Here is a 17,636-nt window from a genome sequence, read left to right on the forward strand (position 1 = left end):
TTATACTTGGAAAACCCTTCTCCTTTCGAGTTGGATACTCGTCTGTATATTTTTTACTTGGTTTTATATGTATCACTGTGTTTAACATTTCACTCTTGAATTCAACTGTAATTTATTCCAGTGTACATTTTCATAAGAAATCTAACTCAGTTAATTAATCTAATCGTCCCAGCACTGTTTCAAAAGCAAACCATTCCTTTCTTGGTTGATTTGAAATGCCCCCAAATACATTGTTTATGCACTGGGTCTGATTCTAGGCTTTTTACTCAGCTTCCGATGGTGTTACTGGGAAGAGTGAGTAGTCAGTCAGGAAATGACTGGATGTATTGCCCTGGACTATTGCTGCTCAGGTAATGCATCGTCTGGTTAAAAGGAGGGTATTGAAACAACCGATTTGAAAATGTATGAGAAAGATTTTGTTGGAGTTCTCAAGTACTTAAGACGGGGTTGTGATAATTAAACATTTTAATCTTGTTTTTGAACATTGCTGACAGGATGTGCAGTCATCACCCAGTTAGTTGCAAGGCACAGTTCCAAGGGCTATTCTAAAAAAATCCCTTCCCCCATGTCGCCATACTGTCACTTCCCTCCGGTCAACAGCTAATTTAAGAAGCCATCAGGTGATGAGCGGGTGTGTGCGGCAGTGGCCGTAGAGGAAGAAGGCTTCGTGAGCGAAAATGTTCACACTGCCTCCGCTTGCTGTGCCTGTCTGGGGTGGAATCTATGAAGGGCTCCGATGACCATTCTTAATAAAACTTAAAAGCATGTATTTCTTTCCTGCACAGTCCCTCGCGTCCACGGACGGGTACTGAGAAATTCCGACCCCACCCAGTCGCCGCATTCTGTCGGGATCGGGTTTGTGGAGGTATTTTAAGAAGGCGTGAGTTCAACGCGCCCGCCAGGGGGCAGCAGAAACCTGAGCGGCCGCAGAACTACCCCCAGCCGCAGGGGTAGATGGAGGCAGAGGGAGGGACGCGGTGAGCGGTTTTGCACATCGAGGTCAGCATCGCGCTGCCAGTTTGCTTTACGGTTCGGCAGATTGCTTTGCGGCTCTTCTCCCCTTCCCCGCCTTGATTTACGGCTCCTCCTCCTGTCCTTCCCCTTCCAGGGCTTGCTCTTGATTTGGACCTTCTTCCCAGGGTTCTCTTGCACTACTTTCCCAGTCTCCTCTGCGCGGCCGTATCTAACCTACCTTCCCATTGCCCTTAGCTTAGACCGAGCTCCCTGCGTGCACCGCGCGCTGCACGAAGCGCGTAAGTGGGGAGGAAGGGAGAACGGCCCAGTTGGGGTGGTTCTGGCCTGGGACTGTGGAGCGTGGGGCGGCGCAGGTTCTGAGTAGATCGCTTGGGGCAGCGGTTGAGCTCGTCCCGGCCGCAGCAGAGTGGTCCTGAACCCAGAGGCCTCTACTAATTAGTACAGTGGGAGTCATCATCCGGGCTTATGGCGAGTGTGGTTAGCAGGGACAGGGGCACTGGAAACTTGGACCAACACTCCGAGACGCCCCGAGCTGATGCGGCAGCCTGTTAACTGTGGCGGTCCCCTGCATGGCGCGAGACCTCCAAAGGCTGCTTGTTGACAGGAGTGAAGGGTGCTGAAAGGAATTGGGATGGAAAGCTGCAGGAGGGAACGAATTAACCCGTTTTTAAAAATGTTTTATTTATTTCTGAGAGAGAGAGAGAGACAGAGACAGTGTGAGTAGGGGAGGGTCAGAGAGAGAGGGAGGTACAGAATCTGAAACAGGCTCCAGGCTCTGAGCTGTCAGCACAGAGCCCGACGCGGGGCTCGAACCCATGAAACGTGAGATCATGACCTGAGCCGAAGTCGGACGCTTAACCAACTGAGCCACCCAGGCGCCCCAACCCATTTTAAAGGAATTTGATACTCAAGTTTAGCTGCATTATTTAGCCTTTATAGATTTTTAAAAATTGAGATACAATTCACATGCTGTTACATTCATCCATTTAAACAGTTCAGTGGTTTGAGTATATTCACAGGGTTGTGCGACCATCACCTTTGTCTAGTTCCAGAACATCCCGAAAAGAAACCCACAACTCGTTAGCGGGCACCTCTCATTTGCTCATCTCTTCACCCCACTGATCTACTTTTTGCCTCTGAATTTGCCAATTCTAGATAGTTTACAGAAGTGGAATCCTACAGTTTTTGTTTTTTGTGTGTGGGTTTATTTCACGTAGCGTAATGTTTTCAAGGTCCATCCATGTTCTAGCCTGTGTAAGTACTTCATTCTTTATGGCTGAGTAACAGTAATCTGTTGTAGGGATATTCCACATTTTGTTGTCCATTAGTTGACAGGCATTTGGGTTGTTTGTACTTTTGCATTACTAGACCTTTTAAGATCTGTTCCTCCATACAGCTCTCAGTTTGAGTCACATTTTAAAACTAAATTCTCATAAGCCAGCATTATTAACTCTGGGACTGGCTCAGGTATTTTCGTGGCCTTAGGTCTGGGATCTTTTAGGGAAGGTTGTCTTTTTTTTTTTTTTTTTTTTTTTAAGTCTTGTCTCTTGGACCACTAACTGTAGTGTATTTGTGTTTCTGTGTGATGTGTGCCATGACCGGTTACCTTGTGATATGAACTGGGTGTGGCTGAAGATGAGTGTGTGAAAAATGTAACTGAGACAGCTGTGGGAGAGGAGTTTTACATCCAAACAAAAAACCTTTAAGTCAATCTTCATTATTCATGGAATCTGTATTTGGGAATTCTCCTACCCATTAACATTTCTTTGTAACCCCTCAATCGATACTCAGGGTGCTTTTAAGTATATTTAGTGTCATACTTTCCTCATGTTTGTGCTTTTGGCTAGCAATTTCAGTGTGGAATGGCCACCAAGCATATTGCTGAACTGCTGTCTAGCATTACCAGTTGCAAGAAGCCTGTGATGTCTCACAGAGAAAGGAAAGCTTCTTTTAGATAAGCCTGGTTCAGGTAGGAGTTACATGCTGGCTGTGAGTTCAGTGTTAATGAGCTAGTATGTATTGAATAAGGTGTCTTTCAACAGAAACACATATAAAACGAGATTATGTTTTGACTGATGTAAGAAAATGTTGTGACCAGAGGCTCACAGGAGCCTAACCTTGTGTTTCTCCTGGGAGCAGTGGTTTGGTATTTAGTAATTCAGCGTTGGTGGTGACTTTATAGAATTACCGTGAATAATGAGAATTGACTATAACCAATTTCATTATTCAAAGGCAGAAAAACCTAGTATGTATATTCTTCAGTCTCTCTGACTTTTAGCATTTTTCTTCAAGGCATTGAGGAATGGCTCGAGGCATTAATTTTTAATACCATACTGGCAGTTTTAAAGTGAAGAGAAGTTAAAATAAATCTAAAATGTTCTTTATACTAGTGCTGGGTCGGGACTATGTTAAGTGCTGGAGATACAGTAATTAGTATATGGCCCTTTTGTTCTTGAATGGCTGAGTGTGGATTATAGTGCAATATGTGTTTTGATGTATGTCTAAAATGTATGGGAACAGAGATTAATTCTACTAAGAGTGTAAGCTGCATAAGGCTTCGAAGAGCAGATGATGTTTGAAGTTTCACAAATATTATAGGAGCACGTACATAAATGAAAATAAAAGCAAAAACCTTTACTCAATCCTGCTGTTCTTGATCCTTGGAATCAGAACCTCACTCATCACTAAATTCTGTCAATTCTGCCTCCTGTAAAACATATCCGGAGTCCATCCTGTCTCTACATTTCCATGATTTTCCTTTATCATCGTCTCTGGACTGTTGTAACATAGACTTCTAACTGATCTCTTCCTCAGTTATTCACTGTTGACAAAAAAGAGCCTTCAGAGACCTAACTAATATTATTTATTCTCAGCTTAAAATTTTAGTTCCTCTACCATGGTTTACAAACTAATGTTTAAGCTTTTTTTTTTTCTTTTAAAGAGAGAGTATGTGGGTGCACAAGTGGGAGAGGGGCAGAGGGAGAAAGAGAATCTTGTGTGTGTGTGTGTGTGTTTATTTATTTTCTTGGACTCTTAAGCAGGCTCCATGCCCAGTGCAGAGCCCGATGTGGGGCTCATTCTCACAACCATGAGATCATGACCTGAGCTGAAATCAAGAATTGGAAGCTTCACCAACCGAGCCACCTAGGCACCCCAGTGTTTTCAAGCTTTGTAAGGTGGCTTACAATGCCCAGCCTGTCCTGTCTTTAGTAAAGATAAGAAAAAGCCAGACAAAAGAGGAAAATTTTCATATATAACATGCCTCATTCCCTCTAATCCTTCCTCCCTCCTTTTGTGTATAATTAGAAATGCTTTTAGGTGAAAAGGAAGTGGATAAGAATAAAAACAGTCTTCGCAATCTTGGTGACCGTCTTAATATCTCTCCAGTTCATCCATTTCTTGCTCACAGCCCTTGCCCTGGTTAAGCTCTTTCTCTTTCTGTTCCCCAGATCTTTTCTTGGTCATATGTTTTTATTTCTCTGAGAAAACACCTTTCAGAGGAATTCTTGGGTCAAATGGCCAATGCATGTTTAATTTCTAAAGAAATGATCAGTTTTATTTCCAAAATTATAAAACTTTAAGGCTTGTAGGAGAAAATATAAAAGAATATCTTCATGACCTGAGGGTGTATAGAGATTTTAGACAAGACTTAGAAGGTAATTCCCACTTTAAAAAAAAAAAAAAAAGACAAATATGATTTCATCAAATTTAAAACTTCTCATCAAAGACAACTGTATGAAAATGAACAGGCAAGTACCTCCACCTACCTAACGACTGCTCTCCAGGGCATATAAAGGGCCATTTAGGGTTCAAGGCCTGGGGATAATCTTATGTGGCCTGCTGCTCTACCCTCAGAACCTATGGCTCCATCTTCAAGTCATTATTCTTTTTTCATGGAGGGTGGCATGTGCTTATAGCTGAATACTTTTAGCAGTATGTTTCTAGCCAACAGCGTATGAGAATTCCAGTTGCTTCACATCCTTGCCAACTTCTGGTGTTGCAGTCTTTATTTTTAGCCATTCTGGAGGGTCCAGAGGGTTGTGTGTCATTATGGTTTTTTTTTTTTTTTTAAATGTTTTTATTTATTTCTAGGAGAGAGAGACAGCATGAGCAGGGGAGGGTCAGAGAGAGATGGAGTCACAGACTGAAACAAGCTCCAGGCTCTGAGCTGGCAGTCAGCACAGAGCCCGACGCGGGGCTCGAACCCACGAACCGCGAGATCATGACCTAAGCGAAAGTCGGAAAGTCGGACGCTTAACCGACTAAGCCACCCAGGCGCCCCTATTATGGTTTTAATTTTAGTCCTTGATTACTAACGATGTTGAATACTTTCCTGTGCTTATTGACATTTGCTTATCACCCTTTGTTAGGCACCTGCTTAGATATTGACCACTTAAAATTGGGCTATTTGTCTTTATTATTGAGTTGTAGGAGTTATATCTTTTTTTTTTTTTTATATCCTGGATGTCAGTCTTTTGTGGTCTATTCATTTTCATAGAGTGTTCTTTGATAAGCAAAGCATTTCATTTTGATGTAGTCATATTTATCATTTTTTCTTTTATAGTTACTGCTTTCTGAGTCCTAAGAAATCTTGATCACCTTTAGGATGTAAAGATATAGTTCTGTATTTTCTTCCAGAAATTTTATAGTTGTAGCTTTTTAAAAAATATTTATTTTATTTATTTTGAGAGGGAGAGCGAGAGGGGGCAGAAAAGGGCAAAGAGAGAGAGGGAGAGGATCCCAAGCAAGCTCCATGTGCTGCTATCAGCACAGAGCCTAACATGGGGCTTGAACTCACAAACTGTGAGATCATGAGCTGAAATCAAGAGTCAGACGCTTAACCATCTGAACCACTCAGGAGTCCCTGTAGTTGTAGCTTTTATATTTAGGCCTATGATATATCTCTTGTTTTGGTGAATGGTGTGAATCAAACTTTTTTCCCACAGAGGTATTTAGTTGTCATATCATTTGTTGAAAATGCCATCGCATCGGGGCGCCTGGGTGGCTTAGTCGGTTAAGCGTCCGACTTTCGCTTAGGTCATGATCTCATGGTTCGTGGGTTCGAGCCCCGCGTCGGGCTCTGTGCTGACTGCCGGCTCGGAGCCTGGAGCCTGTTTCAGAGTCTGTCACTCCCTCTCTCTGACCCTTCCCTGCTCACGCTCTCTCTCTCTCCTAGAAATAAATAAAACGTTAAAAAAAAAAAAAAAAGAAAATGCCATTGCATCATATCTGTACCTTTGCGATTGGGATTGCTTTTTGGTGACTGTATAAGTGGTGGTTGGTTTCTGTGCTTTTTTTTCCTGTTCCACGGGTCAAATCTTATGTCAGTTTTAATTATTTCTATTTTAATTATTGGAGCTTTATAGTAAGTCATGAAGTCACCTACTGTAGGTCCTTCAACTTTGTTGATTGATTTGGACAGTCTAGTTCCATATAAATATTAGAATCATTTTATCAGTTTCTACAAAAAAGTCTGTGAGGATTACGACTGGGGTGGCATTTAATCTTCAGATCAATTGGGAAAAATTAACATTGTAATGGTTATTGACTCTTGAAATCTATGAACGTGGTACATCTCCCTTTTTAGTTAGGTCTTAATTTCTTTTAATACTGTTTGTAGTGTTCAATGAGGAGGCATTATACACCTTTCCTTAAATTTGTTCCTAAGTATATCTTTTACACTATTGTAAGGTGGAGACATCATTTTTATTGTTACTTTGTATATGTTAGGCCGTTTTTCTTTGACCACTTTCAAGGTTTTCTTTATTCTTGGTTTTCAGCAATTTGCCTAAGGTGTATCTAAGTGTGATTTTCTTTGTATTTATCCTGCTTGAGGTTTGCTGACCTTAAATCTATAAATTTATGCCTGTCACCCAATTTAGGAATTTCAAGCCATTCAAATTTTTGTTTTTGTTTTCCATTCTCTTTAATCTCTTCTTTTGGGACTTCCAATTATATTTGTGTTAGCTGTTTTTATATTATTCCATGGGACCCTGAGGCTCTTTCATTATTTTTCAGTCTTTTTTTTTCTCCTTTTCAGATTGTATAATTTCTATTGCACTGTCTTTAAGTTCATGGACTCTTTTTTTTTTAATCTTTTATTTTGCACTTTGTGAACAGGATTGATTGTTAGGTGGTTTACAAGATTCCTAGTTCAAAAATAGTTCCTATTCTTTTGTGATTGCAGTACGTATGATTTCTTTATTAGAAGGCTTTTTGGGAGGCATGGTTATACGTCCTTTGACTTTTAAATATTCTCTTATTTTATAGGATCTGTCATCTGTCCTTCACAGCACGGTTTCAAAGGTACCTCTCATTCCTTTTCTCCCTCTTTTCCCCAGAAACACTGGCTTTCCGAGACCCCCTCCTTGAGTTGTGTATACCTTTTATTTCCTGGACTGCTCTGACCTAGCAGAACTCTTTGTTAGTTTCTTCATACTTAAGTGGATTTTCTTTTCCTGGGAGCAGTTTTAGTTCCATCTTATGCTCTCCATCCTTCTCTTTCTTCCATGCACTTCTCTTCCCACTATGTCCCACCATACTCTCCTTGAAGAGTTATGATAAGCAATTGAGAAATAGAAGATATGGGATATTTGTGGTTTTATTTGTTCCTCTTTTTTTGATCTGCATTAGATGTATTGAGATATTTGGATTTATGTAGCTGCCATAACCTTGTCTATGCAGGAAGTCTTTCCTAACATTTTGTTTTGACACATTTGATGCCTTCAGAAGAGTATGGAGGCCTGTATATACTTCGCCTGGATTCATAAAGTTGTTACTTTGCTTCATCCTCCTCTCACTCTCTTTGCACATGAACACACACATTTTATTAGTTGAATGACATGAGACTAAGTTGCAGAAAATGTGACAGTTTACTCCAGTATTTCATCATACATCCCCTAGTGACAAGGTCATTCCCTTACATGAGTGTGATATAAGTTTAACAAGGATACAATACCATCGAATAAAATGCAGTCCATCATCAGAATTCCCCTTGTCCCAAGACTATTCTTTACAGCTCTTTCTTTTCTGATCTCAAATCCTCTCAAGGACCACACTGTAGTTGTAGTTATTGTGCATTGTGTGTCTTTAGTCACTTAATCTAGAAGCGTTCAGTAGCCTCTTTGTTTTGCTTTCTTTTGTTTATTTGAGACCTTGACATTGACATAGTTTGAGTCCAAGCCTTGTAGATTTCAACTTGTCTGATTATTTCATCTTGGTTAGAGTCATGATTAAATTGGTAGAAATGCTTCCTAAGTGATGTGACCTTTTCAGTGTATCCATCAGGAAGCTTATGATGTGACTATTACTGGCAACATTATGTTTGATTCCCTGATTAAGGAAGCATCTGCCAGATTTTTCCGTTGTAAAGGTACCTTTTGCTCTCCCTACATTTTCCTCCAAATGTAGGTAGCTTATCTGAGCAAGAAGAGCACGGGCTGTACTGGAGAGCAGAGGGAAGTGAGACAGTAAAGAAAAGACAATCCGTAGAACATGCATGGTCAAGCCAGTCACCACCAGTGGGCAACCAAACCTAAGTTCACTGGGGAACTCCTCCCAGCTCAGTATTCTCTCACAATGAGGTAAGAAATCTAGGGTCCTTAAACACCACCTCCAGTCAGTCACTGTTGGAGGGCTGCTCCCAGGGACATCAGTTCCCTGGCACTTCCAGCTTAGCATGAACAGGTACAAAATGGGCCCTGCATGCCGAAAAGGCCTTCAGGTAAAGAGATACAAATATTGGCATTTAGGAGGTAGGGCAGGGTGCACTATTGTGGTAAGAGCTAAAGGGATACTTAGCAGAGCCCCCATGGTATCTCTGTATCTGGGTACCCCAGAACCTAGAGCTTGAGGCAAAAGCTTATGGGCTATTATTTTTTTAGGAAGCAGAAGCAGGGAAAGGGGGATTGAGGAGAGAAGATTAAGTCAGTTCAAGAGTACATTTCCATGCTGGCCACTGCTTGGTAACAAGGTACAACTGACTGCTTGATTTCCTAAAGCTGTCTCTCAGGAGGATGTCTGAAGTACTGTATCCCAGGACAGTCTGTCTGAAGGAAGAAGAATTTCCCCCTCAGCTCTGAATCTCATTGGTAGAAGGTTTGCCCCTGGTATATTAACTCCCTCAGACTTTCAGGTTGTGCATGTATGGGCAACAAGTGGGCCCCACAGGTTCTCACACCTCAAAGGCAAGAGGGAGGCCAAGGGTGGGAGTGAAGGCATCCAGCAGGAGCAGGAAGTAAGGGGCCAGTGGTTGGACCCACATGCATTCAGTTAGAACTCAGGCGCGCTTGGTCCACCTAATGGCAGCCAGGGTAGAAAAAATGATCAAGGGCCTCAGAGACAGGCATGGTCGAGAAGATTTGAGGTGCAGGATAAGATATGCTTGACAGATTTGGATTCTACTTTTGTTTCACAAATATGCACAAACACATACACACATGAAACTTACATACAAACTTGGGGCAGCTGCGTGGCTCAGTTGGTTAAGTGTCCTATTCTTGGTTTCAGGTTGGGTCATGATCTCACAGTTTATGAGTTTGAGCCCCTCATCCGGCTCTGCGTTGTCAGCACAGAGCCTGCTTGAGATTCTCTCTCTCTTTTTCTCCCCTGCTCATGCTCTCTCTTTCCCTCAAAATAAATAAACTTAAGGGGCGCCTCGGTGGCTAGGTCAGTTAAATGTACAGCTTCAGCTCGGGTCATGATCTTGGGTTCGTCGGTTTGAGCCCTGCATTGGGCTCTGTGTTGACAGCTCAGAGCCTGGAGCCTGCTTCAGATTCTGTCTCCCTCTCTCTCTGTCCCTCCCCTGCTTACACTCTGTCTCTGCCTCTCTCTCAAAAATAAATAACTTAAAAAAAAATTTTAAACAACATACAAACTCAATCACATATAAAAAAAGTTATCCAGTGGGGATCCAGCCAAATTTTGCTTCCTTAGTTTTTGATAGATGTTTCTACAATAAAAATATTTTAATTTTATAGTGGGAAAGTGGTTGTGGACAGTTTAGAAAAGAAGGCAGTAAGTTTTTTTTCAAAGAAGTAACTGGAAAAAAAGAAAAATAATTCCATATTTTACTTTATGGGCAAGAACAAAGTTGTCCTTTTCTATGATAAGAGATTGAATTCTTTAAGATATTGTTTGGAAAAATAGCAAGTTGCTTTTGAAGTGTGAGAAGTGTAACTCTTGCCTTATGAAGTTAGTTTGTAAAGAATTAAAAACTAAGCTTTGCGTATCCTACATTATGTACTTCATTTTTCATTCATCTAGCCAGTCACTGATTTGATCACTTGCTGGACACTCCCTTTCAGGCCCTACAAGAGCAAGGTTCCATGCTAGTCACTGGGGTGCCAAGAAGAATCAAGAAGAACCTTCTGCCTTTTAGGGGTTCATATTGGAGTGGGAGAAAATGGATGCAGAAGAGCCCGTTCTCACCAAATATTCAGCCGTCTTACATTTCCCAGCCTCCACTGCAGTTAAACTGGGGCCTTGTGACAAGATCTGTCCAGTGAACTGTGACCAGAAGTGATGCATATCGCTTCTGGCCTAAGGCAGCTATGAACCAATGTGACTTTTCCAACTCTTTCTACCCCTGCAGTGATGACCTTGGAGGTCACATGTGGTAGATGACACAGCTACAGGACAGCCAGGACCACCAGACTCTTAGATCTTGCATGAAGGAGATATAAACCTTTATTGTGTTAAATTACTCTCCCTCCTTTTTAAAAATATATTTAGAGCACATGAGCGCACAAGCACAAGTGGGGCAGGGACAGAGAGAGAGAGGGAGAGAGAGAATCCTAAGCAGGCTCCACATTGTCAGCTCAGAGCCTAACTCGGGGGCTGGGTCCCAGATTGTGAGTTCATGGCCGGAGCTGAAATCTAGAGTTGGACACTTAACCAGCTGAGCCACCTAGGCACACTAACCTCCTTTTTTTTTTTAATTGTGGCAAAATGTACATAATATAGAATCTATCATTTTAACCATTAAAATTTTTAAAAAATGTTTATTTTTGAGAGAGAGAGAGAGACAGTGTGCAAGCAGGGGAAGGGCAGAGAGAGAGGGAGACACAGAATCTGAAGCAGCTCCAAACTCTGAGCTGTGAGCACAGAGTCCAACACAGAACATAGTTCCAGATGTGGGGCTCGAACTCACGGACTGTGAGGTCATGATCTGAGCTGAAGTTGGACACTTAACTAAGCTACCCAGATGCCCCTGTACTCCTTTGTTTTTAACAAACAAGTGGACAGGTGTTCATTTGAGACATTGTGAACATCCCCAACAACTTTTTAGTATCTAGTGATTTTTGCTGAATATAATTATTATCACCTCATTATAATATAAATTTATGAGGTTGATCTTATGAATATTCCCCTTTACAGATGAGGAAATTTGAGCACAGAGTTTGAGTAATTGCCCAATTTAAATAACTTACTGAGTAGAGCTGGATATTGAACCACATCTGATTCTAATGTTCAAAGCATTATTTATAGCAGGGGTTGGCACACTATGGCCTGTGGACCAAATCTTCCACCTCTTTTTGTAATAAAGTTTTATTAGGACACAACCATGACCGTTTGTTTACATATTATCTATAGCTGCTTTCACACTAAAATGCCAAGGTTGTATAGTTGTGACAGACCACATAGCCTGCAAGTCCTAAAATATTTAACTCTGTGGCACTTTACAGAAAAAATTTGCTGATCTCTGCTTTATAGAGTAGGTATTTAATTTAATTTTTTTTCTTTTTATTAAAATAATGTACATATATGGAAAATTAAATAGTGCTAAAAGTTTTACTTAAAAAATTTTAGGTTTATCTTTTTTTAAAAAATGTCTTATTTTATTTCTGAGAGAGAGAGAAACAGTGTGAGCAGGGGAGGGTCAGAGAGAGAGGGAGACCCACAACCTGAAGCAGGCTTCAGCTCTGAGCTGTCAGCACAGAGCCCAATGTGGGGCTTGAACACAAACCGTGAGATCATGACCTGAGCCAAAGTCAGACGGTTAACCAACTGAGCCACCCAAAAAAACCCTATTTATTTATCTTGAGAGAGAGAGCAAGGGTAATCAGGAGGGTCAGAGAGAGGCAGAGAGAATATTCCAAGCAGATTCTGCACTGTCAGCACAGAGCCCTATGTAGGGCTCAAACTCGTGAACTGTGAGATCATGACCTGAGCCAAGAGTCAGATGCTTAACCAACTGAGCCACCCAGGCGCCCCTAAAAGTTTTATTTTGAAAAAGGAGATCCCTACTCCACTGTTCTCCACCCCAGTCCCACCCCTTGGAGACAGATCCATTTTATTCTTTTAACTCTTTTTTCTGCCATTTACAGTTACATTAAATAAGATCTTCATTTCACTATTTCCTGCTGTAACAATTTTGAGTTTTGGTCTTTTTATTTTTTTATTAAATATTTTTTAGGGCATTCTCTCTCTCAAAAATAAATAAACATTAAATTTTTTTATGACAAAAATATTTATTTTTGAAAGAGAATGAGCAGGGAGGAGGGGCAGAGAGAGAGGGAGATACAGAATCTGAAGCAGGCTCCAGGCTCTGATCTGTCACTGCAGAGTGCACCATGGGGTTTAAACTCAGGAACCGTGAGATCATGACCTGTCCTGAGGTCGGATGCTCAACTGACTGGACCACTTAGGTGCCCCTATTTTTTTATTTTTTATTTTTGGAGAAAGAGAGGATGCAAATGGGGAAGAGAGAGAATCCTAAGCAGGATCCATGCTCAGCTTGAGCCTGATGTGGACCTCAATCCCACGACCTGGGACCATGACCCAAGCCAAAAGCAAAAGTTGGACACTTAACCTACTGAGCCACTGACATGCCCCTGATCTTTTTCTTTAAAAGTAAACTCTACCCCCAAACTGAGGCTTGAACTCAAGACCTTGAGATCCAGAGTCAAGTTCTCTACCAGCTGAGCCAGCCAGGCACATCATCTGTTTTAACAGATTGTGTGTGTATTTGTGTATGTTTCTTCACAATTTCTTCACATCCTTGCTAACCTTGGTTATTCATTGTCTTTTTTATTGTAACCATCCCAGTGTGTGTGAAGTGTTATTTTTTTTTTTTTTAATATTTTTATTTATTTCTAGGAGAGAGAGAGAGACAGCGTGAGCAGGGGAGGGTCAGAGAGAGAGGGAGACACAGACTCTGAAACAGGCTCCAGGCTCTGAGCTGGCAATCAGCACAGAGCCCGACGCGGGGCTCGAACCCACGAACCGCGAGATCATGACCTAAGCGAAAGTCGGACGCTTAACCGACTGAGCCACCCAGGCGCCCCGAAGTGTTATTTTTTTAAGTTTTTGTTTTTAATTCTATTTAGTTAACAGAAGGTGTAATATTAGTTTCAGGTGTGCAACATCATAATTGGGTTCTAACAATTTTAGACACTAATTATTAACTAATCTAGTTAGGCCACTCTTTTTTAGTGCTAGATTATAAATAATAATATTCTTTACTGGAATATAAGTTTTATGATTATTTAAAATTTTTTTGATGTTTATTTTTTAAAGTTTATTTATTTATTTTTGAGAGGGACAGAGAGAGCACAAGTAGGAGAGGGGGAGAGACCGGGGAACAGAGGATCTGAAGCAGGCTCTGTGCTGACAGCAGAGAGCCCGATGCCGGGCTTAAACCCACTAAGTGCAAGATCATGACCTGAGCCACCCCAGGCACCCCAATTTTTATTTATTTTTGAGACAGAGTGTGAGTGGGGGAGGGGCAGAGAGAGATTGGAATCTGAAGCAGGCTCCAGGCTCAGATCTGTCTGCACAGAGCCCGACCTGAGGCTCAAACTCACAAGCGGTGAGATCATGACCTGAGCTGAAACCTGACGCTTAATCGACTGAGCCACCCAGGTGCCCTGATTTTATGATTGTTTACATAGTTTTTTGCATTTTCATCATACTGTATGTAAGAAAATGGACATGCACCTATCCATAGCCAACATGTATTTAGTACTTCATGTGGCACTATTCTAATGCAGGTTTCATGCAGCATCATGTTAATCTCTACGGAACCCGTAGGAAATGATGGTATTATTATGGCCATTTTCTAGATGAAAAAACATTGTTTAGAGAGATTATGTGATTTTTCCCATGGTCAAGCACCCAGTGGGTAATAGAAGCAGAGGCTGACACTTAGAACTTAAGCCCTTAAATATTGTATTCTAATGCCATATGGAGAGTCCTACTACTTGATATTCCTAGATTTGTAGTTTTACTGTCAGCAAATAACCTAAAGACTACAACAGGTAAGTTTGCTGAGGCACAAGCCTTTTTTTTTTCCCCCCAAGTACTGTTTATTTTGCACACGCCCACAGCAAATTTGCACTGAGTAACTTTATTTTACAATAGAAAGTCAGGGTTAGATGATGCCAAGAAGAGTGACATGCAGAAAAGAACAGGAAGGCAAACATCAGGAGCAAATAATCTTTAATTTTTTTTTTTAACAAATACACCAAAGAATCTTGCAATGCTGCCAGCATTGGATGCAATCCTGGGCTACCAGTCTGTACACCCCTTTGCAACTGGTCCTGTGATAGCAGAACCTTTCATTTCACCTTTATTGTTTTCAGTGACCCCTGTGTTACCTTCAGAATAGAAAAACATACCATCTTTTCTCTGGCAGGACTTTCATTATCCAGTTATCACTGCTGGATGTACCTTCTTTCTGGCCTCAGGTTTGCCTTTCTTCACTGTGGCCGTCACCATGTCACCCACACCAGCAGCAGGACATGTATTCAGTACCTTATCCCCTTTACAGAGATGATACACAGGCTTTTGGCTCCCGTGTGGTCAGCACAGTGGCTCAGGCCTCCTATCGGAAGACCTAGGGAAAATGGGAATTTCATACCGGCGGACTCCACACATTTCTCACTTCTGCATCTGGACTATCAGGGACAGAAAGGCTGAGATGCAACTTTGAATCTGTTTGATTTGTGACAGGTATGGGGTAGTTAGGTAGTGGGAGGGTCATTCTGTTTTGTAGTGGACTATAAACATTTGCCTGGTCTCAGTCTAATGCATTGGCTCAAACTCGAGCGCACATCAGAATCCCCCAGTGGGCACGCACTGACTCCTGGGCCTCCTCTCTAGTTTCTGATCCAGTATGTCTAGGGTAGGATCTGAGGATTCGCACTTCCAAGTTCCCCAGTGATGCTGATGCCGTAAGGGACCTGACTGGTCTAATGCCGTACTTTTCCTGAAAGGTAGGGTCCTCTGTACTGCCTTCTCTTGCTCTTTAATTTTCCGATCTATCAGTCTCCTCCTACCAGCTAGCTTGTTAGTTCCTGGGAAGCAGTTCAGTTATTGTGGCTTCTATTTCTATTTTGTAATTTTGGCTCTTTCCATTATAAATATTGTAATTATAATACATTCTAATTATAAAATTCACTTAAAATATTTTTTAATGTTTATTTTTGAGAGAGAGAAGAGTGTGTGTGCAAATGGGGGAGGGGCAGTCAGGGGGGAGGTGGAGATCTGAAGCAGGCTCTGCAGTGTCAGCACAGAGCCCCATGTGGGGTTCCAACTCATGAACCATGAGATCATGATCTGAACTGAAGGTAAACATTTAACCAACTGAGCCACCCAGATGCCCCTAAAAATCACCTTTTGCTAGCAGCACCATCACCCTTGCAAGAAGAAATTTTTTTTAAAGTAGGCTACACTCCCATCATGGGGCTTGAAATCATGACCCGGAGATCAAGAGTTGCATGCTCTAGTGAGTTGCAGCCAGCCAGGCAGGTGCCCTGACCCCAGCAAAAATTCTAACGGAAAGATAGAAGTGGACACTAAAGGATCTTCAGTGACACGTTGGATGATAGCACTGAGGAACTTAGTCCTTGATTGGGCAGTGCTTATAAAAAACTGTAAAGTAAATAAAGTGATTTGCAGGATACTGCATCTGAATGCTTTAATCTGATTTTAGTAGAGGCTCTTGTCTTTTACATTTAGCATTCTCTGAGATCTTTTTTAATCTTCTGTTTTTGTAGAGGTCCCCCAGAGTCAACATGGCCGGGACTGAGGAGGCGATTCTCGGAGGCTGTGGCAGCCATCTTTCTGCTGGTGGCGACTCGGTGTTATGCTTTGGACAGGTAACTGTGTTTTCTCCCGTGCCTAGAAAGAACGAGGTGAAGTGAAAACGTATGAGAAAGTAACTTGCAGAGCACTGTCACACATGTGGGTGCCATTTACTGTCAGTGGTTTTTTCCTTTAGCTGCATTACTCGGGAGTCTGATGAACTCTCAGGGCATTTTGGAATTTTAGCACCAAAAGACTAATGGTTCTGGAGATTAGATTTACAGTGTGTTTATTTTTTTGGATAGACTCCATATAGTTTAACATTTCAAAATGGAACGTAGACTACACGTGAATGACAAGTCTCACTATTTCCTCGCCACTCCTGTTCCCTTTTTGGAGGCCTCCAGAGTTTCTGGTGTCATATTCTCTGTGGAGATGTGCTGTGCACGTAAAAGAGATTCTTGTTGGGGCGCCTGGGGAGCTCAGTCAGTTAAGTGTCTGACTTCATCTCAGGTCATGATCTCACGGTTCGTGGGTTTGAGCCCCGCGTCAAGTTCTGTGCTGACAGCTCGGAGCCTGGAGCCTGCTTCGGATTCTGTGTCTCTTTCTCTCTCTGCCTCTCCACCATCTGCACTCTGTCTCTTTTGGTCTCTCAAAAATAAATAAATGTAAAAAAAAATTTTTTTAAATAAGATTCTTGCTTTGTCCCCTCAAATTTTATCTTTGTCTTTACCAGAGATCTGTTTATGAGCATTTATAAGTGAAATAAAGCAGAGAACTGCCAAGGGGACACAAATCAAAACAAGTAGTAGTATATTATCTGTGTGTATGATGGAAAATAATGGTTGGATTCAAGAAGAGGTATAAAATGTTGGAGAGGACGGTAGATTTCCCCTACTCCCTTGCGGGCATAAATGTCATATGCAGACCCTGAGGCGGGACACTTCCGATTACCAATTCTGACTTGAGAATGTTTTGTGAGGATGGTAGTAACACCTAAGGAAGTGGCTCTCAAAATGTAGTCTAGTGACCCCTGAGGGTCCACAAGACCTTTTCAGAGTCCATGCGGTCAAAATGATTTCCAGAATAACACTGACATACCACTTGCCGTTTCTACTCGTTCTCTCGTGAGCGATTGAACAGTGGGGCTTTCCAGGGAATACACAGCATGTGATGACGCTGCCTTGACGGCTGATGGAAGATGTGCCTTAAGAGTTTCTCAGTTTTCATTCCTGATATTCATAGATATAATCCACATAAACAAAAAAATCTTAGGATCCTCAGTAATTTTTAAGAGTATAAAATGGTCTGGAGACCAAAACAGTTGGAGACTTGCTGACACGAGGAAGGGAGGAAACGTCAACTTAATTTTTCCTTTCTGGTTTGCAGTGTCAGTACACAGCAGAAGAGTATCAGGCCATCCAGAAAGCTCTGAGGCAGAGGCTGGGTCCGGAATATATCAGCAGCCGAATGGCTGGAGGAGGCCAAAGGGTAGGAGAGTTTATATGCTTGAGAAGTGGGTGCCCATATAGCTGGCTACTTGAATCATCTCGCCAGCTCCCTCTCTGGCTCCTCATGGATTCAGAAGGTCTCCTGCTTGCTGTTACTAGATGTTTCTGAGTGTCGTTGGGAGG

The 17,636-nt window shown here is 41.9% G+C and overlaps 1 protein-coding gene and 1 pseudogene across 8 annotated transcripts in view; one reads left to right on the top strand and one right to left on the bottom strand.

Moving 5' to 3' along the window:
• The first annotated feature begins 1,160 nt into the window (after window positions 1-1,160).
• RAD52 (RAD52 homolog, DNA repair protein) overlaps window positions 1,161-17,636 on the top strand; it is a 30,184-nt gene continuing 13,708 nt past the window's right edge. For 2 of the 8 annotated variants that reach the window (XM_039236314.1, XM_039236321.1), the window contains exons 1-5: window positions 1,192-1,253; window positions 7,246-7,281; window positions 8,386-8,558; window positions 15,975-16,076; window positions 17,392-17,493. In XM_039236314.1, coding sequence (XP_039092245.1) covers window positions 15,993-16,076; window positions 17,392-17,493 — 186 coding nt within the window. In that variant the 5' untranslated portion in view covers window positions 1,192-1,253; window positions 7,246-7,281; window positions 8,386-8,558; window positions 15,975-15,992. Of the gene's footprint in view, window positions 1,254-7,245; window positions 7,282-8,385; window positions 8,559-11,117; window positions 11,694-15,974; window positions 16,077-17,391; window positions 17,494-17,636 lie in introns of those variants that run through there. The other 6 variants (XM_039236320.1, XM_039236315.1, XM_039236316.1 and 3 more) reach the window with 6 other exon arrangements.
• Window positions 14,416-15,610, bottom strand: LOC120234480 (annotated as a pseudogene).

The sequence above is a fragment of the Hyaena hyaena genome, unplaced genomic scaffold (assembly GCF_003009895.1).
Source record: "Hyaena hyaena isolate Hyena2069 unplaced genomic scaffold, ASM300989v1 scaffold_108, whole genome shotgun sequence".
Lineage (NCBI taxonomy): Eukaryota > Metazoa > Chordata > Mammalia > Carnivora > Hyaenidae > Hyaena > Hyaena hyaena.